At 39.0% G+C, this 23,329-nt stretch overlaps 1 protein-coding gene across 3 annotated transcripts in view; it reads right to left on the bottom strand.

The window, feature by feature from the left end:
* Positions 1 to 23,329, bottom strand: part of MAP3K5 (mitogen-activated protein kinase kinase kinase 5) — a 690,524-nt gene that overhangs the window by 174,738 nt on the left and 492,457 nt on the right. For all 3 annotated transcript variants that reach the window (XM_053710886.1, XM_053710887.1, XM_053710888.1), the window contains exons 17-18: positions 19,248 to 19,384; positions 13,651 to 13,756 (exon numbers count right to left, since the gene is read on the bottom strand). In XM_053710886.1, the coding sequence (XP_053566861.1) occupies positions 13,651 to 13,756; positions 19,248 to 19,384 (243 nt within the window). The remainder of the gene's footprint in view (positions 1 to 13,650; positions 13,757 to 19,247; positions 19,385 to 23,329) is intronic.

Genomic DNA, 23,329 nt, shown 5'->3' with positions numbered 1-23,329 from the left:
TCAGAATATATTTACAAAATACATATTTGTCTATTATAGCTTAGTGACGAGTGTCATCTTCCAAGGAAAAAATATTCTGACTGCTAAATCTTAGCTCATTAACAAAAATTTTAATATAATCTGTAATTAGTGTTAGCCAATCATTTATGTGAACCTATCCTTATCAGTTGGGGTGGAGTTAAGAGTTTTCCATAAAATACACACTTACCCACAAAAAGGGGCACAAGGGGACACAAGCAGATGGCACTAGGGGCCACACTGAGCATGCATGATGACCACACCCTATCCAGAGAAGATGGGAGGCTAAACTGACCAGACAGACAAGTCAGGATAATGGAGAGAGAGGGTCCAGGGGTAACCTAAGAGGGTCTATTTACACTGAACCCAGTGAAGGATCCCACAATATTCATAAGTATGAAATAAACCCACATGGAACAGTTTTGTTAATATGATTTATGCTCTTTACATTTAAATTCAAAGTTTTCTTATTTATTCAGGTGAGTTAATTCTGGTTTGCCCTTTATAGTCACAAATGTTTTTGTTAGGTAATTCCTGTTAACCTGGTCTTATCTGTCGACAATAACACTGGGTCAATCAAGAAGCTGGTAATAATATGATTTTCTTATGGTTTGCCAGGATTATTAGCTTACCTGATTCTTGTCAGCTATGCTGAGAACTTAAAGGGACAGTTTACTCAAAAAATTCTCCCCTTAAATTTGTTCCCAATGATCCACTTTACCTGCTGGAGTGTATTAAATTGTTTACAAGTATTTCCTTTACCCTTATATTGGCATTTGAAATAGTTGAATTAGCCTGTAGTTCCCCACCTATTCTGAAACTTTTTGGCCTTATGGCCAAGCTATAAATAAGCTGTATAAACGGAGCCAGCAGAATAAATTACACGCCCACTGAGTTATAGAAGCGATAAGGTAATAAAATGTTAATATTCTATTGTTCTCTCCAAGTATTGGTGATTGGTTTAAGGACAGATATAAGATAAAGAAGCAGGTATATATACACAATGTGATAAAGTAATGAAATCTGATTATACCTACAAGCTCAACCCATTTTATTAGGTTGTGGCTTCAAAACACAAAACCAGCTAATTCATATACACAAGTAAACATTAAAAAGTAAATTCTCATACATTTTATACTCTGCAACTGGTAAAAAAAGTAATTGGCAAAACATTAAGGTAAAAACAATTTTACAGTATATTGTCCCTTTAAACAACAAACATTTCTGTTTCTCTATTATACACTCAAGCTACTGCAAACTAAATAATTTAGTGATTGTTTTCACTATTTCTAACCTGATAATAATTAAATCATTGTAATGATGTATGCTTATTAAATTTGCTTTATTCTAATATTGCTTATTATTTCTAATAATTCTTTTAATAAACTAACGGCTAGATTACGAGTTTTGCGGTAAGAGGGGTGCAGTGCTAACTTGCACGTTAATACCACCATTCACTTTCCTACAGCGCTGGTATTACAGGTTTTCATAAACCCAGCGTTATCAGGCAAGACGTGAGCGCAGAGCAAAATTGTGCTCCATACCGCACTCCAATACCAGTGCTGCTGAAAGCTGCAGTGAGCTGGTTTTGCGTGCTCGTGCACGATTTCCCCATAGACATCAATGGGGAGAGCCAGCTAAAAAAAGCCTAACACCTGCAAAAAAGCACTGTAAAGCTCCGTAAAGCAGCCCCATTGATTCCTATGGGGAAACCAAATTTATGTTTACACCTAACACCCTAACATGAACCCCGAGTCTAAACACCCCTAATCTTACACTTATTAACCCCTAATCTGCCGCCCCGACATCGCCGACACCTACATTATATTTATTAACCCCTAATCTCCCGCCCCCAATGTCGCCGCAACCTATCTACACTTATTAACCCCTAATCTGCTGCCCCAACGTCGCCGCCACTATAATAAACATATTAACCCCTAAACCGCCGTACTCCCGCATCACAAACACTAGTTAAATATTATTAACCCCTTATCTGCCGCCCCTAATATCGCCGCCACCTAACTATATTTATTAACCCCCTAATATGCCGCCCCCAGCATCGCCGTCACTATACTAAATGTATTAACCCCTAAACCTAAGTCTAACCCTAATACCCACTAACTTAAATATAATTCAAATAAATCTAAATAAAAATTCTGATCATTAACTAAATAATTCCCATTTAAAACTAAATACTTATAAAATAAACCCTAAGCTAGCTACAATATAACTAATAGTTACATTGTAGCTAGATTAGGGTTTATTTTTATTTTACAGGCAAGTTTGTATTTATTTTAACTAGGTAGAATAGTTACTAAATAGTTATGAACTATTTACTAACTACCTAGCTAAAATAAATACAAATTTACCTGTAAAATTAAACCTAACCTGAGTAACACTAACACCTAACATTACAGCACAATTAAATAAATTACACAAATTAAATACAATTACCTAAATTACAAAATAAAAACAAAACACTAAATTACATAAAATAAAAAAATAAAATTATCAGATATTTAAACTAATTACACCTAATCTAATAGTCCTATCAAAATAAAAAAAGCCCCCCCAAAATAAAAAAAAAACCTAGCCTAAACTAAACTGCCAACAGCCCTTAAAAGGGCCTTTTGCGGGGCATTGCACCAAAGAAATCAGCTCTTTTACCTGTAAAATCAGCTTTTTTACCTGTAAAAATACAAACAACCCCCCCAACAGTAAAACCCAACACCCACACAAGCAACCCCTCAAATAAAATCCTAACTAAAAAAACCTAAGCTCCCCATTGCCCTGAAAAGGGCATTTGGATGGACATTGCCCTTAAAAGGGCATTTAGCTCTTTTTCTGCCCAAACCCTAACCTAAAAATAAAACCCACCCAATAAACCCTTAAAAAAAAAACTAACACTAACCCCGAAGATCCACTTACAGTTTTTGAAGATCCGATATCCATCCTCAACGAAGCCGGGAGAAGTCTTCATCCAAGCCGGCAGAAGTGGTCCTCCAGACGGGCAGAAGTCTTCATCCAGGCGGCATCTTCTATCTTCATCCATCCGGAGTGGGTCCATCTTCAAGACATCCGGCACGGAGCATCCTCTTCAATCGAAGTCTTCTTCCTGAATGAAGGTTCCTTTAAATGACGTCATCCAAGATAGCGTCCCTTGAATTCCGATTGGCTGATAGAATTCTATCAGCCAATCGGAATTAAAGGTGAAAAAAATCCTATTGGCTAATGCAATCAGCCAATAGGATTGAGCTTCAACCCTATTGGCTGATCCAATCAGCCAATAGGATTGAGCTCGCATTCTATTGGCTGATTGGAACATTGAAGATGGACCCGCTCCGGATGGATGAAGATAGACGATGCCGTCTGGATGAAGACTTCTGCCCGTCTGGAGGACCACTTCTGCCGGTTTGGATGAAGACTTCTCCTGGCTTCGTTGAGGACTTCTTGCCGCTTGGATGAAGACTTCTCCTGGCTTCGTTGAGGATGGATGTCGGGTCTTCAAAACTGTAAGTGGATCTTCGGGGGTTAGTGTTAGGTTTTTTTAAGGGTTTATTGGGTGGGTTTTATTTTTAGGTTAGGGTTTGGGCAGAAAAAGAGCTAAATGCCCTTTTAAGGGCAATGCCCATCCAAATGCCATTTTCAGGGCAATGGGGTGCTTATGTTTTCTTAGTAAGGATTTTATTTGGGGGGTTGGTTGTGTGGGTGGTGGGTTTTACTGTTGGGGGGTTGTTTGTATTTTCTTTTACAGGTAAAAGAGCTGATTTCTTTGGGGCAATGCCCCGCAAAAGGCCCTTTTAAGGGCTATTGGTAGTTTAGTTTAGGCTAGGGTTTTTTTTATTTTGGGGGGCTTTTTTATTTTGATAGGGCTATTAGATTAGGTGTAATTAGTTTAAATATCTGATAATTTATTTTTTATTTTGTGTAATTTAGTGGTTGTTTTTTTTTGTAATTTAGGTAATTGTATTTAATTTATGTAATTTATTTGTTGTGTAATGTTAGGTGTTAGTGTAACTCAGGTTAGGTTTAATTTTACAGGTAAATTTGTATTTATTTTAGCTAGGTAGTTAGTAAATAGTTAATAACTATTTAGTAACTATTCTGCCTAGTTAAAATAAATACAAACTTGCCTGTAAAATAAAAAAAAACATAATTTATGCTTACCTGATAAATTCCTTTCTTCTGTAGTGTGATCAGTCCACGGGTCATCATTACTTCTGGGATATTACTCCTCCCCAACAGGAAGTGCAAGAGGATTCACCCAGCAGAGCTGCATATAGCTCCTCCCCTCTACGTCACTCCCAGTCATTCGACCAAGGACCAACGAGAAAGGAAAAGCCAAGGGTGAAGTGGTGACTGGAGTATAAATTAAAAAATATTTACCTGCCTTAAAAACAGGGCGGGCCGTGGACTGATCACACTACAGAAGAAAGGAATTTATCAGGTAAGCATAAATTATGTTTTCTTCTGTTAAGTGTGATCAGTCCACGGGTCATCATTACTTCTGGGATACCAATACCAAAGCAAAAGTACACGGATGACGGGAGGGATAGGCAGGCTCTTTATACAGAAGGAACCACTGCCTGAAGAACCTTTCTCCCAAAAATAGCCTCTGATGAAGCAAAAGTGTCAAATTTGTAAAATTTGGAAAAAGTATGAAGCGAAGACCAAGTTGCAGCCTTGCAAATCTGTTCAACAGAGGCCTCATTCTTGAAGGCCCAAGTGGAAGCCACAGCTCTAGTAGAATGAGCTGTAATTCTTTCAGGAGGCTGCTGTCCAGCAGTCTCATAAGCTAAACGAATTATGCTACGAAGCCAAAAAGAAAGAGAGGTAGCGGAAGCTTTTTGACCTCTCCTCTGCCCAGAGTAAATTACAAACAGAGAAGACGTTTGTCGAAATTCCTTAGTTGCCTGTAAGTAAAATTTTAGAGCACGGACTACATCCAGGTTGTGCAGTAGACGTTCCTTCTTTGAAGAAGGATTTGGGCATAAAGAAGGAACAACAATCTCTTGATTGATATTCCTGTTAGTAACTACCTTAGGTAAGAACCCAGGTTTAGTACGCAGGACTACCTTATACGAATGAAAAATCAAATAAGGAGAATCACAATGTAAGGCTGATAATTCAGAGACTCTTCGAGCCGAGGAAATAGCCATTAAAAATAGAACTTTCCAAGATAACAACTTTATATCAATGGAATGAAGGGGTTCAAACGGAACGCCCTGTAAAACATTAAGAACAAGGTTTAAACTCCATGGTGGAGCAACAGTTTTAAACACAGGCTTAATCCTGGTCAAAGCCTGACAAAAAGCCTGGACGTCAGGAACTTCTGACAGACGTTTGTGTAACAGAATGGACAGAGCTGAGATCTGTCCCTTTAATGAACTAGCAGATAAACCCTTTTCTAAACCTTCTTGTAGAAAAGACAATATCCTAGGAATCCTAACCTTACTCCAAGAGTAACCTTTGGATTCACACCAATATAGGTATTTACGCCATATCTTATGGTAAATCTTTCTGGTAACAGGTTTCCTAGCCTGTATTAAGGTATCAATAACTGACTCAGAAAACCCACGTCTTGATAAAATCAAGCGTTCAATTTCCAAGCAGTCAGCTTCAGAGAAGTTAGATTTTGATGTTTGAAAGGACCCTGTATCAGAAGGTCCTGTTTCAGAGGTAGAGACCAAGGTGGACAGGATGACATGTCCACCAGGTCTGCATACCAAGTCCTGCGTGGCCACGCAGGTGCTATTAGAATCACTGATGCTCTCTCTTGTTTGATTCTGGCAATCAATCGCGGAAGCAACGGGAAGGGTGGAAACACGTAAGCCATCCTGAAGTCCCAAGGTGCTGTCAGAGCATCTATCAGGACTGCTCCTGGATCCCTGGATCTGGACCCGTAACGAGGAAGCTTGGCGTTCTGTCGAGACGCCATGAGATCTATCTCTGGTTTGCCCCAACGTCGAAGTTCCGGGCAAAGACCTCCGGATGAAGTTCCCACTCCCCCGGATGAAAAGTCTGACGACTTAAGAAATCCGCCTCCCAGTTCTCCACTCCCGGGATGTGGATTGCTGACAGGTGGCAAGAGTGAGACTCTGCCCAGAGAATTATCTTTGATACTTCCATCATAGCTAGGGAGCTTCTTGTCCCTCCCTGATGGTTGATGTAAGCGACAGTCGTGATGTTGTCCGACTGAAACCTGATGAACCCCCGAGTTGTCAACTGGGGCCAAGCCAGGAGGGCATTGAGAACTGCTCTCAATTCCAGAATGTTTATTGGCAGGAGACTCTCCTCCTGACTCCATTGTCCCTGAGCCTTCAGAGAATTCCAGACGGCACCCCAACCTAGAAGGCTGGCGTCTGTTGTTACAATTGTCCAGTCTGGTCTGCTGAATGGCATCCCCCTGGACAGATGTGGCTGAGAAAGCCACCATAGAAGAGAATTTCTGGTCTCTTGATCCAGATTCAGAGAAGGGGACAAATCTGAGTAATCCCCATTCCACTGACTTAGCATGCACAGTTGCAGTGGTCTGAGGTGTAAGCGTGCAAAGGGTACTATGTCCATTGCCGCTACCATTAAGCCGATTACCTCCATGCATTGAGCCACTGACGGGTGTTGAATGGAATGAAGGGTGCGGCAAGCACTTTGAAGTCTTGTTAGCCTGTCCTCTGTCAGGTAAATCTTCATTTCTACAGAATCTATAAGAGTCCCCAGGAAGGGAACTCTTGTGAGTGGAACGAGTGAACTTTTCTTTTCGTTCACCTTCCATCCATGTGACCTTAGAAATGCCAGCACTAACTCTGTATGAGACTTGGCAGTCTGAAAGCTTGAAGCTTGTATCAGAATGTCGTCTAGGTATGGAGCTACCGAGATTCCCCGCGGTCTTAGTACCGCCAGAAGAGCACCCAGAACCTTTGTGAAGATTCTTGGAGCTGTAGCCAATCCGAATGGAAGAGCCACAAACTGGTAATGCCTGTCTAGGAAGGCAAACCTTAGGTACCGATAATGCTCTTTGTGAATCGGTATGTGAAGGTAAGCATCTTTTAAATCTACAGTGGTCATGTACTGACCCTCTTGGATCATAGGTAAAATTGTCCGAATAGTCTCCATCTTGAACGATGGAACTCTTAGGAATTTGTTTAGGATCTTTAAGTCCAAAATTGGTCTGAAGGTTCCCTCTTTTTTGGGAACCACAAACAGATTTGAGTAAAACCCTTGTCCGTGTTCCGACCGCGGAACTGGATGGATCACTCCCATTAACAAGAGCTCTTGTACGCAGCGTAGAAACGCCTCTTTCTTTGTCTGGATTGTTGACAATCTTGACAGATGAAATCTCTCTCTTGGAGGAGAGTATTTGAAGTCCAGAAGGTATCCCTGAGATATTATCTCTAGCGCCCAGGGATCCTGAACATCTCTTGCCCAAGCCTGGGCGAAGAGAGAAAGTCTGCCCCCCACTAGATCCGATCCCGGATCGGGGGCCCTCAATTCATGCTGTTTTAGGGGCAGCAGCAGGTTTCCTAGTCTGCTTGCCCTTGTTCCAGGACTGGTTAGGTTTCCAGCCTTGTCTGTAGCGAGCAACAGCTCCTTCCTGTTTTGGTGCAGAGGAAGTTGATGCTGCTCCAGCTTTGAAATTACGAAAGGAACGAAAATTAGACTGTCTAGTCTTGGCTTTGGCTTTGTCCTGAGGCAGGGCATGGCCTTTACCTCCTGTAATGTCAGCGATAATCTCTTTCAACCCGGGCCCGAATAAGGTCTGCCCTTTGAAAGGTATATTAAGCAATTTAGACTTAGAAGTAACATCAGCTGACCAGGATTTTAGCCACAGCGCCCTGCGTGCCTGAATGGCGAATCCTGAATTCTTCGCCGTAAGTTTAGTAAGATGTACTACGGCCTCCGAAATGAATGAATTAGCTAGTTTAAGGACTCTAAGCCTGTCCGTAATGTCGTCCAGAGTAGCTGAACCAATGTTCTCTTCCAGAGACTCAATCCAGAATGCCGCTGCAGCCGTGATCGGCGCAATGCATGCAAGGGGTTGCAATATAAAACCTTGTTGAACAAACATTTTCTTAAGGTAACCCTCTAACTTTTTATCCATTGGATCTGAAAAAGCACAGCTATCCTCCACCGGGATAGTGGTACGCTTAGCTAAGGTAGAAACTGCTCCCTCCACCTTAGGGACCGTTTGCCATAAGTCCCTTGTGGTGGCGTCTATTGGAAACATTTTTCTAAATATCGGAGGGGGTGAGAACGGCACACCGGGTCTATCCCACTCCTTAGTAACAATTTCAGTAAGTCTCTTAGGTATAGGAAAAACCTCAGTACTCGTCGGTACCGCAAAATATTTATCCAACCTACACATTTTCTCTGGTATTGCAACTGTGTTACAATCATTCAGAGCCGCTAACACCTCCCCTAGTAATACACGGAGGTTTTCCAATTTAAATTTAAAATTTGAAATATCTGAATCCAGTCTGTTTGGATCAGAACCGTCACCCACAGAATGAAGTTCTCCGTCCTCATGTTCTGCCACCTGTGACGCAGTGTCTGACATGGCCCTAATATTATCAGCGCACCCCAGAGTGATCACGCTTACCTCTTAGTTCTGGTAATTTAGCCAAAACCTCAGTCATAACAGTAGCCATATCCTGTAATGTGATTTGTAATGGCCGCCCAGATGTACTCGGCGCTACAATATCACGCACCTCCCTCTGAGCGGGAGATGTAGGTACTGACACGTGAGGCGAGTTAGTCGGCATAACTCTCCCCTCGTTGTTTGGTGAAATTTGTTCAATTTGTACAGATTGACTTTTATTTAAAGTAGCATCAATACAGTTAGTACATAAATTTCTATTGGGCTCCACTTTGGCATTGCAACAAATGACACAGGTATCATCCTCTGAATCAGACATGTCTAACACACTAGCAAATAAACTTGCAACTTGGAAATACAATTCAATTAGAATAATATTAAAACGTACTGTGCCTTTAAGAAGCACAGAAGATCTATGACAGTTGAAAATTAATAAATTGAAACAGTTATAGCCTCAATCCTTGTAAACAACACAACTTTAGCAAAGGTTTAATCCCATTAGCAAAGATAACAAATTCTGAAAGCAGGAAACAAATTACAGAATAAACGTTTATCTCAGTCAAACTATAATTCTCACAGCTCTGCTGAGAGAAATTACCTCCCTCAAAATAAGTTTTGAAGACACCTGAGCTCTGTAGAGATGAACCGGATCATGCAGGGAATACAATGAGTTGCTGACTGAAATATTTGATGCGTAGTAAAAGCGCCAACAAAAACGGCCCCTCCCCCTCACACACAGCAGTGAGGGAGAACAGAAACTGTCAGAAAAACAGATTAAGCAACTGCCAAGTGGAAAAATAGTGCCCAAACATTTATTCACTCAGTACCTCAGTAAATGAAAACGATTTTACATTCCAGCAAAAACGTTAAACATAATCTCTAGTTATTAAACAGCTTTATGTATTTCTTACAGTGTAATTCTAGTGAAGTACCATTCCCCAGAATACTGAAGTGTAAAGTATACATACATGACATTATATCGGTATGGCAGGATTTTCTCATCAATTCCATTGTCAGAAAATAAAAACTGCTACATACCTCTATGCAGATTCATCTGCCCGCTGTCCCCTGATCTGAAGTTTACCTCTCCTCAGATGGCCGAGAAACAGCAATATGATCTTAACTACTCCGGCTAAAATCATAACAAAAACTCTGGTAGATTCTTCTTCAAACTCTGCCAGAGAGATAATAACACACTCCGGTGCTATTTTAAAATAACAAACTTTTGATTGAAGATATAAAACTAAGTATAATCACCATAGTCCTCTCACACATCCTATCTAGTCGTTGGGTGCAAGAGAATGACTGGGAGTGACGTAGAGGGGAGGAGCTATATGCAGCTCTGCTGGGTGAATCCTCTTGCACTTCCTGTTGGGGAGGAGTAATATCCCAGAAGTAATGATGACCCGTGGACTGATCACACTTAACAGAAGAAAATAATAACTATTAGTTATATTGTAGCTAGCTTAGGGTTTATTTTACAGGTACATTTATTTGAATTATATTTAAGTTAGGGGGTGTTAGGGTTAGACTTAGGTTTAGGGATTAATAAATTTAGTATAGTGGTGGCGACAGATTAGGGGTTAATAACTGTAATGTAGGTGGCGGCGATGTTAGGGGCGGCAGATTAGGGATTAATAATATTTAACTAGTGTTTGCGATGCGGGAGTGCGGCGGTTTAGGGGTTAATATGTTTATTATAGTGGCGGCGATGTCGGGAGCGGCAGATTAGGGGTTAATAATTTTAATTTTAGTGTTTGCAATGCAGGAGGGCCTCGGTTTAGGGGTTAATAGGTAGTTTATGAGTGTTAGTGTACTTTTTAACACTTTAGTTATGAGTTTTATGCTACAGCTTTGTAACGTAAAACTCTGACATTAGATTGCGTTACGAATCTTGCGGTTTAGGCTGTATCGCTTACTTTTTGGCCTCCCAGAAAAAGCTTGTAATACCGGCGCTATGGAAGTCCCATTGAAAAAAGACTTTACACAAATTGTGTAAGTTAATTTGCGTTAAGGCCAAAAAAGTGTGTGGTGCCCCTAAATCAGCAAGACTCGTAATACCAGCGGTAGTGAAAAAGCAGCGTTATGAGCCTTAACGCTGCTTTTTCACTCATACCGCAAAACTCGTGATCTAGCCTTAAGTTTGTTTATTGATCTGAACTTAACTGAACTTAAATCAGAACTTAAAGGATTCAGGTTTTTATATGTATTATAATTCAGAGTGTTATTAAAAATTGCACACATTGCCCCTGCAAAGTTGGTAACTGCTATATATATATATATATATATATATATATATATATATATATATATATATATACATACACACACACACACAGTATATTTAGTTACATTAACAGAATTAAATAGATGTTCCATAATATATTTATATTACATACAAAAATATCACAGGTTTTGCTATAAAAAAAGATTGTGCCAGCTGGTCTTTTCTACAGGAGGCAATGAGAGAGATGGGAATCCCAAAGCCATTCTTAAACATGTCTATGGTCCTATACTCAGCCCCTAACGCAAGAGTGCGAGTTAATGGCACACTATCAGACTCCTTCTACATCAAGAACGGGACAAGACAGGGATGCCCGCTCTCACCCCTATTGTTTGCCATTTCCATCGAAAAACTTGCTCAAAAAATTAGGAAAAACACTAAAATTAAGGGGATAACAGTTGGGGACACAGAATTCAAACAAGCACTATATGCAGACGATATCCTCTTCACTCTCACCGAGGCGGAGACCTCATTACCTGAATTATTAAAAGAATTGAAGTCATATGGGGAGGTGTCTAACTTCCTCCTTAATCTAAATAAATCGGAGCTGTTGAACGTTAATACCCAAACTCACCATATACAAAAATTAAAGGAACTATATAATATCCCCGTAGCCCAACACAAGCTTAAATACCTAGGAGTGTTTTTGAACCTTTTTAAACATAATTATATTCCATTAAAAAATGAAATAATTAGAGACCTTTCAAGCTGGAAAAACAAACCCCTGTCTTGGTTGGGGAGGATTGGAGTAATTAAAATGAATGTTCTACCAAGAATCCTGTACATACTCCAAGCGCTTCCAATACCAATGCACGAAGGATATATTAAACAACTACAATCCATAATTGAGAGTTACATATGGGCCAACCTAAAACCAAGAGTTCCACGTAAAACTATGTACATGACAAGGGATGGGGGAGGCCTAGGAGTACCAAATTTAATGGCTTACAGAAGGGCGATTTTCCTTCAACACATAGTGGAATGGTCCCACAATACTATTCACAAGGCATGGATACATCTAGATAGGCAAATCTTCACGAGGAATAATGTAGGCACATTTGCATGGTCCCTTCCATCACATAGACCAAAGCAGTTACATAAATACACAATGACTGCCGAAACTCTAGCTGAATGGGATAAGCTTTTAGCTACTAGCACACAAACCTCAACCAGGCAGTCCCCACTTACTCCCATAATTGAAAACATGGATCTCCCATACTGGAAGATGGGCTTCCATGTTAAGCAACCATATAACCTTAAAACAGGAACTATGCAGTTCCTCACCGAAAATAACATCACTAAATCACAAGCTCATTTAATGGAAACTCACGGGGAAATTTTCTCTTCGTGGCTTCGATACAGTCAACTATGTCAATACATCTCTCATCACAAACACAGGAAGGATATGGGAAGGGGACTCACACCCTTTGAAAAACTTTGCACCCTAACAGATACCCCCAGACATCTAATATCCTTACTATATAAATTGACTCTACTAGACGACCCCACAATACTCCCATCTTATACACTAGCCTGGAATAGAGAAATACAACATGAAATAGATCGCGACTCTTGGATTAGTGCCTTTACACTTACAAAGCGCTCCTCTGTATCTGCTACTATACAAGAAATTCACATAAAATTCTTGAGTCGCTGGTACCTGACTCCTTCGAGGATCCATAAAATATATCCCTCAGTAAACAACAAGTGCTGGAGAGGCTGCGGTGAGGAAGGCACCCTGGTCCATATTTGGTGGTCCTGCCCCAGATTACAAAAGTTCTGGTCAGAAGTTTTTACTTACATATCAGATTTGCTAGGAACTCATATACCAAACACACCAGAGAGCATCCTGTTTTGCTCTCTACCTAAATTAAAAGACCCCACCAAACTAGCACTCCTCCTGATAATGCTAACAGGCGCAAAAAAACTCATACCCAAAAGGTGGAAGAAACAATGTGTTCCATCTATACTTGAATGGAAACATCAAGTCTCAGGGCTCATTACCTTAGAAAGATATCATTATCTTAAAATAGAAAAATTAGAAACCCATGAATTGATCTTGGGAATCTGGAATAAGACAATCTGAGTTAATTACCCATTCCCTTCCTCCTTTTTATTTTTTATTTTTTTTCTCTTCTCTCCTTTTTCTCCTCTCCTCTCTCCTCCCCTTTCTCGCTCCTCTATCACTCCCCCCTTTTCTCTCCCTCTGCTATCTCCCTCTCAGATATCCTCACGGTTTGCACATATATTCTGATGATTGTAATTTTATTGCCTACAGCATATTCTTTTATATCTGTAGTCCAAAATGGACATAGAGTAGATGCTTGTAAATGGAAAAACAATATCAAAATGTCTATATAATTTTGTACATTCTTTTTCTATTTTTCTGGTTCATGTATGTTTATATCTTGAATTTACATCAATAAAGCTTTTTTGAAAAAAAAAATAAATATAAAAAAAATTGTGCATGCAATTCCCTGCACCCAGTCTGGTAGGTTATATGCAAACTTAGATCTGAGATGCGCATGCTCTAAGTGCTGATGGTGATGTCACTGAAGCATAATGCAAACATGCTTCTACGTGTCCCTTTAAAGGACATTGTATCGATTTTTTTGTTTTAGTTTGTTTTTGTTTTGTTCCATTACACTTTTGTAATGCATTTTCCTATGCTTTTTTCTTGTCATACTTTTGAAGCTTTTCTCTGTTCATTCAATACCTGGGTATACAACATACATTTCAGTCAGAAATCCCTTACCAGTGAATGTTTCTGTGCAAGGGTTGATTCCTGCAAGCCTCTTGGATGTTCCAAAGTCAGAGATTTTCAGCACTCCACTGTACGTGTTTATCAGTACATTATCTCCCTAAAAAAATATAAACTGGGTTAACATCATCATATACAAACACACGTATATATATATATATGTGTTAAGATTTCTAACTCCAAAGTATATGCTGAATGTTGTACTAATTATCTGTCCAGTTCTAGGGTGCTAAATTTTTCCTCATTCATGCATTTAGAGTGTGTATACCACAGGCCCATCCCATCAGGCCATGTGCTAGCTAGACAGTATCAAGCTAACACTATGCATAAGGGGCTAGTATACACTATTTCAGGGAAAACTTCTCACAAGATTTTGCCCATTCATTTAGAAGAGCATTTGTGAGGTCAGGTACGAATATTAGACAAGAAGGTATGGCTCTCAATCCACAATATGATGACACGTCGCTGGAAGACTTGTCCAAACCCTGAAAAACAACCCCAGATCATTATTCCTCCTCCACCAAACATTATAGTAGGACCTATGCATTTCGGTAGGTAGAGAACTCCTAGCATTATTTCAAAAAAGAGTAATACAGAAAATCCTTTAAAAGTTTCAAGCTTTATTCCATTCTTAAAAAATGATCCACCTCGTAGCTAAAATAGGCAAGGAAACTGTCTAGCCTATTTTAGCTACGAGGTGGATGATTTTTTAAGAATGGAATAACGCTTGAAACGTCTAAAGGATTTTCCGTATTACTCTTTTTTGAAATGAAATGACTGAGGTCTCCGTTGTTCATCTACGGATCCTAGGCTGTACTGGTATCTGTGTTTGTTTACTGCCAAAGTGAAGGGCAAGAGGTGATCTGAAATTCACCCCCCTAGCGAGTAAGTCCCCGGTGAGCTGTTAAGGCAGAAGTGAGTATACGCTAGTATAAAGGAACCTTACGGAAAGGAAAGGAGCTGAGTGTAAGCTACTTGGAAGGTCAGTACCATAATTATATTGGGATTGAGATTCTGTCAGAATGCTGGTGATTTTTGGACTAAGACTGTTATCTGTACCGGGTATGTGTCCACTACGTGTTTTTTGCTTATACTCCTGGCATTCTTCCATCACACTGCCAGATGGTAAAGTGTGATTTACCACTCCAGAGAATATGTTTCCTTCTCTCCAGAGTCCAGTGGTGGCGTGCTTTATACCATTCTAGCAGACACTTGCTATTGCACATGTTGATTTGAGGCTTCTGTACACCTCTTTGGTCACAGAAACCCAGTTCATGAAGCTCCCGACGCATAGTTCCTGTGCCGATCTTGCTTCCAGAGTATTTTAAAACTCTGTAGTGAGTGATGTAAAAGATGATAGGTGATTTTTATGCGTTATGCACTTCAGGGGCCCCGAGTTTACGTGGTCTATTGCTTCATGGCTGGGCTGTTGCTCCTCCTAGTTGCTTCCACTTCACAATAATAGCACTTACAGTTGACCAGGGCAGATCTAGTAGGGCAGAAATATCATGGACTTACTTGTGGCAAAGGTGGCATCCTATGAAAGTGCCACCTTTAAAGTCACTGAGCTATAAAGTACAGCCTATTTGTACTGTCAATGTTTGTCTATGGGGATTTTCATGGCAATGTGCTCGATTGTATGCACTTGTTTGCAATGGGGGTGTCTGTAACACCTGAATTCAATAATTAGTAGGGGTGTCCACAAACTTTTGGCCATATAGTGTGTATCTAAATATATATATGGCTCTGTGTGTACCACTGTATTAAGTGTGCATTGGTATTGTGTGTGCATGTCTGTGCATGCAGATTTCTGTGTTTCTCTATATATGTTATGTTACTATGTGTGCATTGTATGTCTCGTTTTATCTTGTGTATGTATCTGTTTTTTAAATGTGCATCTAATTAGGCAGCACTTCCACATTCTAAAGTGAAGAACTGCCCCTGGGTGTTAAGAAAGGAATTGTCTGAGTCAGGTTTCACCCATCTGTCATCATGAAGATGGCATATTTCATCTATAATAGTATTAGCCCTTTGAAAAGAATTTCAGTTTAGACACACCTACCACAGCTGGCTGACTCAAAATAAATGAAACATTTATTAACCATCTGTGTTTATACAGTGATTTACATTAATAAAGACATGCAGGTGATCGCTGAAGTAAGATCTGAAAAAAAGATTTAGCCTACAATACACTAGTAGTATAGTAACATATTTCTATTCTGATATTCTCTAATTGACAATACTGTAAAGTAACTTACTTATATTAGAAATGAAATTAGAATTATATCTAGAGCGTTGCATAACCATGTTGTTTTTACATTGCACTTGAAATTTTCTAGACTTAGGTGACCTGAGGCTTAAAGTAAAATAAATACATTCTATAGAAGCATTTTTGCAATATGCTTCCATTAGTAAAAATGCTTCTAGTAAAAGGTATTACCGGTTCAGTGGCATACGTACATATGCTACAGGATCAGTGATCAAACACCATTACTGGTCAGAGGGCAGGAGGTGGTGTGTATTGCATTAGCGAAGACTTAATTTGTGTCATACAAGCCACTGCTGACCCTCTGAGAAGGTGTGGTGTTTGAATGCTGGTGCACAGCACACTTGCAGCATATGTGCATATACTAGTATATTGCAAAAAAAATTATATGTAACATTTAAATGTACCCATGAGCAATTCAATTTTGACCTTTCTATCAATTAAAGATATAGTAAAAGTTATTGTTTTCTCTGTTGCATCTAAGCAGGGCTTCAGCAAAGATTCACCAATAGAGCTGTGGGAGTTTTATCTGCTTTTAGGCCACAGATCAGACATGCATGCACCTATTTGTTTGGGAATGAAAGTAAACAGCTTTAACTATATATTTCAATAACATATTTCTATACATTTTAATATTTTAAAATATTGTTCTATTATGTTGAAACAAAAGCACTTCAGGCCAGGGTTTTACTTCAGGAGGCAATTTAAAAGAGCAGAAAGCACCTTGAATTTACACTTTTTATTGCAATAAATTAACATACTGGGTGAGTTTGGAAATGTTTTTAAAGCATTAACACATTGCTTATATGGAGGAGCCAATCTGAACTTAATGCCAATAAGAGAAAGTGGTAATATTAGGCCTGCAAAGCCTGCATTATGCACTTTTAGTTGTCAGGATTGGAAAACTTAATTTTAACTTCAATTACAGGAAAAGGGGGACAAAATAAATAATAAAAGTATAAATATTGTATGCAGTGCTGAAACGGATATGTTGAAAGTCTAAGGCAGTAATTAAAAGATGTTCTGAAAATAATTTTGTTTTAACTGAGCTCTGGTTCCTGTGGTCTTTTGATCCAGGAAGGGTCTCGATAAGCTTGTATACTTTGAGCTGAGTTATAGCTCAAAGCCATGTGAGTATATTTCTCTGATCTCTTCTTTACTCCAATCAATTAACAGGATTTCACGATTGTTCTTATGTTCCCTTTTTTTTTTGGGGGGGGGGGGAGTTATTGTTTTGACATCCTGAAGAACTTTCGGAACATCTAATTACTGCCTTGAACTTTCAATATATCCTTTTGTACACTGCATGCACACTTTATTTATACTTTATTATTTGTTTTTTTTGTGTATCACAGGTTTAGTCTGTATTTGATTTTGTGTTAAATAATAAAAGTATATTTTAAAATTATTTTGCTACACATAATTAAATATTTTATATTAGAATCTGAAAGTGTTTACTGTGTCTTTAATGATAACTGGGATCTATTACAATTTATTAGAATAGCTTTTGGTATGGCTCTTGGCAAAATACTAAAGTTCAAGGCCATTCTAATCCATTAAAAATCCATTAGGGAAGCCAGTTATTGTGTAGACTTTGGGTGACTGTGCAATGCAATATTCACCAATACTTTCCATTCATAAAACTCAACAGCAGTAGTCAATCCATCAAAAAACAACTTTCAAAAATTCTAATATATATATATATATATATATATATATACACACACACACACACACACACACACACACACATATATATATATACATACATACACACACACATACATACACTAATCAGCCACTTTATTAGGTACCTGTTCAATTGCTTGGTAGCACAAATTGCTAATCAGTCAATCACATGGTAGCAACTCAATGCATTTGAATGTGGCATGGTTCTTGTTGCCAGACGGGCTGGTCTGAGTATTTAAAAAAACTGTTGATCTACTGAGATTTTCACGCACAACCATCTTTAGGGTTTACAGAGAATGGTCCAAAAAAGAGAAAACATCCAGTGAGTGGAAGTTGTGTGGACAAAAATGCCTTGTTGATGTCAAAGGAGAGTGGGCAGACTGGTTTGAGATGATAGAAAGGCAACAGTAACTCAAATAACCACTCGTTACAACCAAGGTATGCAGAATACCATCTCTGAACGCACAACACATTTAACCTTGAAGCAGATGGGCTACAGCAGCAGAAGACCACACCGGCTGCCACTCCTGTCAGCTAAGAACAGGAAACTAAGGCTGCAATTCACACAGGCTCACCAAACTTGGACAATAGAAGATTGGAAAAACGTTGCCTGGTCTGATGAGTCTCGATTTCAGCTGCGACATTCAGATGGTAGGGTCATAATTTGGCGTAAACATCATGAAAGCATGGATCCATCCTGCCTTGTATCAACGGTTCATGCTGGTGGTGGTGTAATGTTGTGGGGGGTATTTTCTTGGCACACTTTGGGCCCATTAGTACCAATTGAGCTTTGTTTAAATGCCACAGCCTACCTTAGCATTGTTGCTGACCATATCCATCCCTTTATGACTACAGTGTACCCATCTTCTGATGGCTACTTCCAGCAGGATAATGCACCATGTCACAAAGCTCAAATCATCTCAAACTGGTTTCTTGAACATAACAATGAGTTCACTGTACTCAAATGGCCTCCACAGTCACCATATCTCAATCCAATAGAGCACCTTTGGAATGTGGTGGAACAGGAGATTCGAATCATGTAGGTTTTGCTATTATGTCAATATGGACCAAAATCTCTGAGGAATGTTTCCAACACCTTGCTAAATCTATGCCACACAGAATTAAAGCAGTTCTGAAGGCAAAACGGGGTCCAACCCAGGACTAGCAAGGTGTAACTAATAAAGTGGCCGGTGAGTGTATATATATAAATTGTTATTGGCACATACTTGACCCTCTTGAAAACACATTTTAGCTTTTTACTAGCGGTTCACATATTGTTATTTTCAAATGTTATAAAATGTTTGCCTATTTTATTTTCCTGGTTGCATAAAATGAAATTACAGCTCAAATCACACTTTTAAACTATGAAACTCGTACATGACTAAAATAATATATTAGAATGCTCAAATATGATAGCTGAGGTTTTTTAGAATGTTTATTAAAAAAGCACATACTTTTATTAGTTATCAGAAAAATATCTGTATTCAAACACAACTTGTTTCCACGCTACCTATCACCAAAAAGCAAATTCTGTAGCAAATGCTGCAAATCAAATAGCTGTTTTAGGCAATCTGTACCTGTAATAGTATATAGTATTTTGCATGTTTGAGTATAAGAAAATGATATATTAACAAACCTTTATGTCTCTGTGTACTATCTGGTTGTCATGGAGATACTTCAGGCCATCGAGTATCTGCTTAGTATAAAAGCCAATTGTCTGTTCGTTGTCTTTTAAGGGTCCCCATTTTGATCTTAATAGAGCAGAAAGGCTTCCTGTAATGGACCAGAAAATATACGATTATAAAAATAGATGACACACTGAGATACACTTCAAATGCAACGATTGATGAACAATCCATCACTAATTACACCTTCTGTAGTATTTCAGAATACAATATGCAATTGCATCTTATGTTTTTTTTTAAATCTCCAATTTGAATATTTCACTATTGGCAAGCGCATCATGCCCTCTCTATTTCTGGTATGACAAGCAAATGTACCTATTATTTTTTTCTGAAAATAATTTAGCCAAACTGTTCTACATTACCACAGTAGATTTGCATAAACAACAAATGCATGATAAAAAGACAATGCGATAGCATTTAGTCTAAACTTTAAGTGAGTGGTAGATTTTTTTCTGACAAATTTAAGTTATGTCTATTTCTACTCCACCTGTATCATGTGACAGCTATGAGCCAATCACAAATGCAGATACATTTATTCTCTTCTCAGTAGGAGCTGGTGACTCAAAAAGTGTAAATATAAAAAGACTGTGCTCATTTTGTTAATGGAAGTAAATTGGAAAGTTGTTTAATATTGCTGCTCTATCTGAATAATGAAAGTTTAATTTTGACTTGAGTGTCCCTTTAAAACTTTGAATGGTTTAGACCAGGGGTCAGCAACTTTGGAACAACAGATGTTTTGGAACTACATTTCCCATGATGCTCAGACACACTTTAGGCTGGCTGAGTATCATGGGAAATGTAGTTGTGAAACATCTGGGGTGCCAAGGTTGCCGACCCCTGGTTTAGACTGACCATGTAATTGTAGAATACTTCTCGGTTTATTTCTGTTATCAGATTTGTATTCTTTGTTGACAAGCATACCTAGGTAGGCTCAGGTTTAGCAATGCACTGCTGGGAGTTGGTAATTGGTGGCTACACAGATCTTGTTTTGCATTGCAACATGGGTCTGTAAAATATGTATTGAACAACTCATATAACTGATTTTTTGTTATGCTTTGTTTGCCAGTAAAATTAACTAAACAAAATAAAGTATAAGATAATATAAGAGACATAAAAAGCCCAAAGAGAAAACGCACTATTGTAAGCACTAATCCACTATAGTTGGAGTCATCTCCAGAACACCAATGCACTACCGGGAGCTAGCTGAACACATCCGGCGAGCCAATGACAAGAGACATATGTGTGTAGCAACCAATCACCAGCTAGCTCCCTCTTTTCAACAAGAGAATGAAGGAAATTTGATCATGGAAGTAAACTGAAAAGTCTCTTAAAACTGTATACACTATATTAACTAGGAAAGTTTAATGTTGAGTTTCATGACCCTTTAAAGCTCATTACAATAAGATTCAACGTCATGCACAATTAAACCAGATATTTTTTACTGAGGGCTAGTATGAAAATGGCAGTGTAGCCTTCTCCCCATATTAATGAAACATGGTGAACTGGATGTTCAAACCCCTGCCAAGACCAATTTACATGAAAAGGTGATTTTCTTTACATTTATGTTAATATTTGTCTTATGTCTGTTGTGTAATAATTTCCCACCTTTAGATTTTACTGCACTGAAAACCTCTCCTGGTAAGTGCTTATCAAAATTTCTATAACTTGGTGTATTGCCCCTCTGTAGCACTCTGAACGATTTTCCTCTCTTTACTGTCCTACTGCTGAAAAAGACAGTGGCAGGAAGAAGTATCTTATGCTCTACTGAAAAGGGGGTACAGTTCCCCGGTAAAAAAAAATCATGCATTTTCTCCACCAGCAGACAGACTTACATACTTTCCTATTAAAGGGACACTTTGAGATGGTAATATAAAATAATAAATAAAAAAACTCGGCAATATACTTTCATTATTTATTTTGTCCCCCTTTCCCGTAATTGCATTCTGAAATTGTAAGCTTTTCAGTTCCTGTTAGAAATGAAAGTGCAGAACTCTGTTATATTCCGCACAACCATTGGCTGCACACTCTAGTGACCTATTTATAACTGTCCCTAATTGGCCACGGCAGAGAAGGTAACCTAAGTTACAACATGGCAGCTCCCATTGTTTTATAGACACTACAACTTTACACCTATTTTGTCAATATTTAAACAGCTAATGAAACTTTAAAAAATACTTCTACATGTTATTCTCAGGCTAATCTTTTCTTTCAATGCATCATTCTATCTAGCATTTATTTAGTGTTTAATGTCCCTTTTAAGGCCCTCAATGACTAGAGTGAAGCGCTGTTAATTTTCGGGTCTGTGACCATTATTAATTCTTGGTAACTTTAATAATCAGGTTTACACTATGTTACATGGACAGTTTACTACTAATTGATCTAGTATGTCTCAATTGACCATTTTTCTAGTACAAAGTTAAGTATGGAAAAACAAGAACTGGATTATATTTAACAATAGATTTCTAATCTATGCGCCATATTGAAGAGACAATACGTGTTATATTTAACTGTTTCTGTTAAACCAGGAAGCTCAGATTTACCCTTGCCATTTATAAATACTACTACCTTCAACGACAAGGGGCATAACGTATCTGCTTAGAACACACGTATTGTCTCTTCAATATGGCGCTGGACTCTAAACTGATCCTTCAGGAAGTCACAGCCATGCTGGACTCTCATTACAATAAGCTTTGCGCAAAACTCGATGTGGAATATGCCTCCCTAATAGGTATATGTGCTAGTTCAAAAGGAGAGTTGCAAATCTCACAGGAGCTACATACCAAACCTCTCACGTATCCGATCCAAGCACCTTCTGTGACTAACTAGCAAACGCTCACAAACTTCACTTAATGGTGAAAACTACCCAAGCAGTGACCTAGCCACTTTATGTATGCTGCCCGGCGAACTGAAGGAGCACCCGACTAGCTTAGAGAGGAGAGCCGCATTGCTAAATGGCGTTGAGCACAAGGGGGAGAATCCTGCAAAAGGTGCTATGCTGCCGATACTACAGCAGAGTATGAGCAACAGTCTAGACCCATGGAGATTTGTGTTGTCCGATATCACTAAGTTACCTGATTTTAGCACTTGCGGTCTGAGACCTGCAAGTACACTTATCCAGCCCTGCTTCACCCCTCCGGAGGATCCAGTTGAGACCTGTGGGTCTACACCGGGGGAGACAGACTCACCCGTGGAGGTGCTACATCCGTTACTGGGGCTTAGCAGTGTGGGCTATATTTTAGCTAGCAGAACTATGAACCTGGAGTCCACTCTACAGCATGATGTGATCGCTGCTGGCTGCCCACTCCCAACCACACCTGGAGCTGAAGGCTGCTTGGATAGAGAGATGTGTCCCATACCAGCAAGCTTAGGTTATGAGAAAACCAGTCATCTTCTGGAGTTCACATATTGGAGGCGACACCTCTCTTGCTCAGGGCCCTATATTCTGGACAGTGTCTCTTTAAGGGTGAGATGTAGCATGGGATGAAAAATAAATGTAAATCAGGACTGATACTTATGACGCAAGGCTGAGAATGCTGAGACCAAAAGAACAACATTTATAAGCTACTACAGCTCAGTTATATCAACGCAATTATGAGTCCTAGTCTGAAAGAAATTAATAACCTATTGTGCTCATACTATACTACTAGCCATAGTCTGCCTTACTTATCCACGTTGCGTTTTACCTCCACACACACATACCCTAAGTTACGTGACTCAAGACGTACATCCCCTAGCTAGATCACTGTTAATAAGGTTTCAGTTCAAACATCCTGTTCAATTTCAGGTATGTAACATTACAATGTCCTATAGTAACTCATCCATATATAGTCGCTTCTATGGTCCTCTAGATATAAGTGAACTATCATGTGCTTAGCTGGTTAATAAGAGGGATAATATATTAGCTAATAAATAGCTGCCTTCCATATACCTATGACTGATATACCTATTCCCCGAGTGTATAACAATACATAAAATAGCCCCATATTGCATTTTATTTACTAATATCAACCCGCTTTAAAGCTATACACATATT

Source organism: Bombina bombina, chromosome 4 (genome assembly GCF_027579735.1).
Source record: "Bombina bombina isolate aBomBom1 chromosome 4, aBomBom1.pri, whole genome shotgun sequence".
NCBI lineage: Eukaryota > Metazoa > Chordata > Amphibia > Anura > Bombinatoridae > Bombina > Bombina bombina.
Note: the sequence above shows the minus strand (reverse complement) of the source record. Positions and strands in the feature narration are given on the sequence as shown.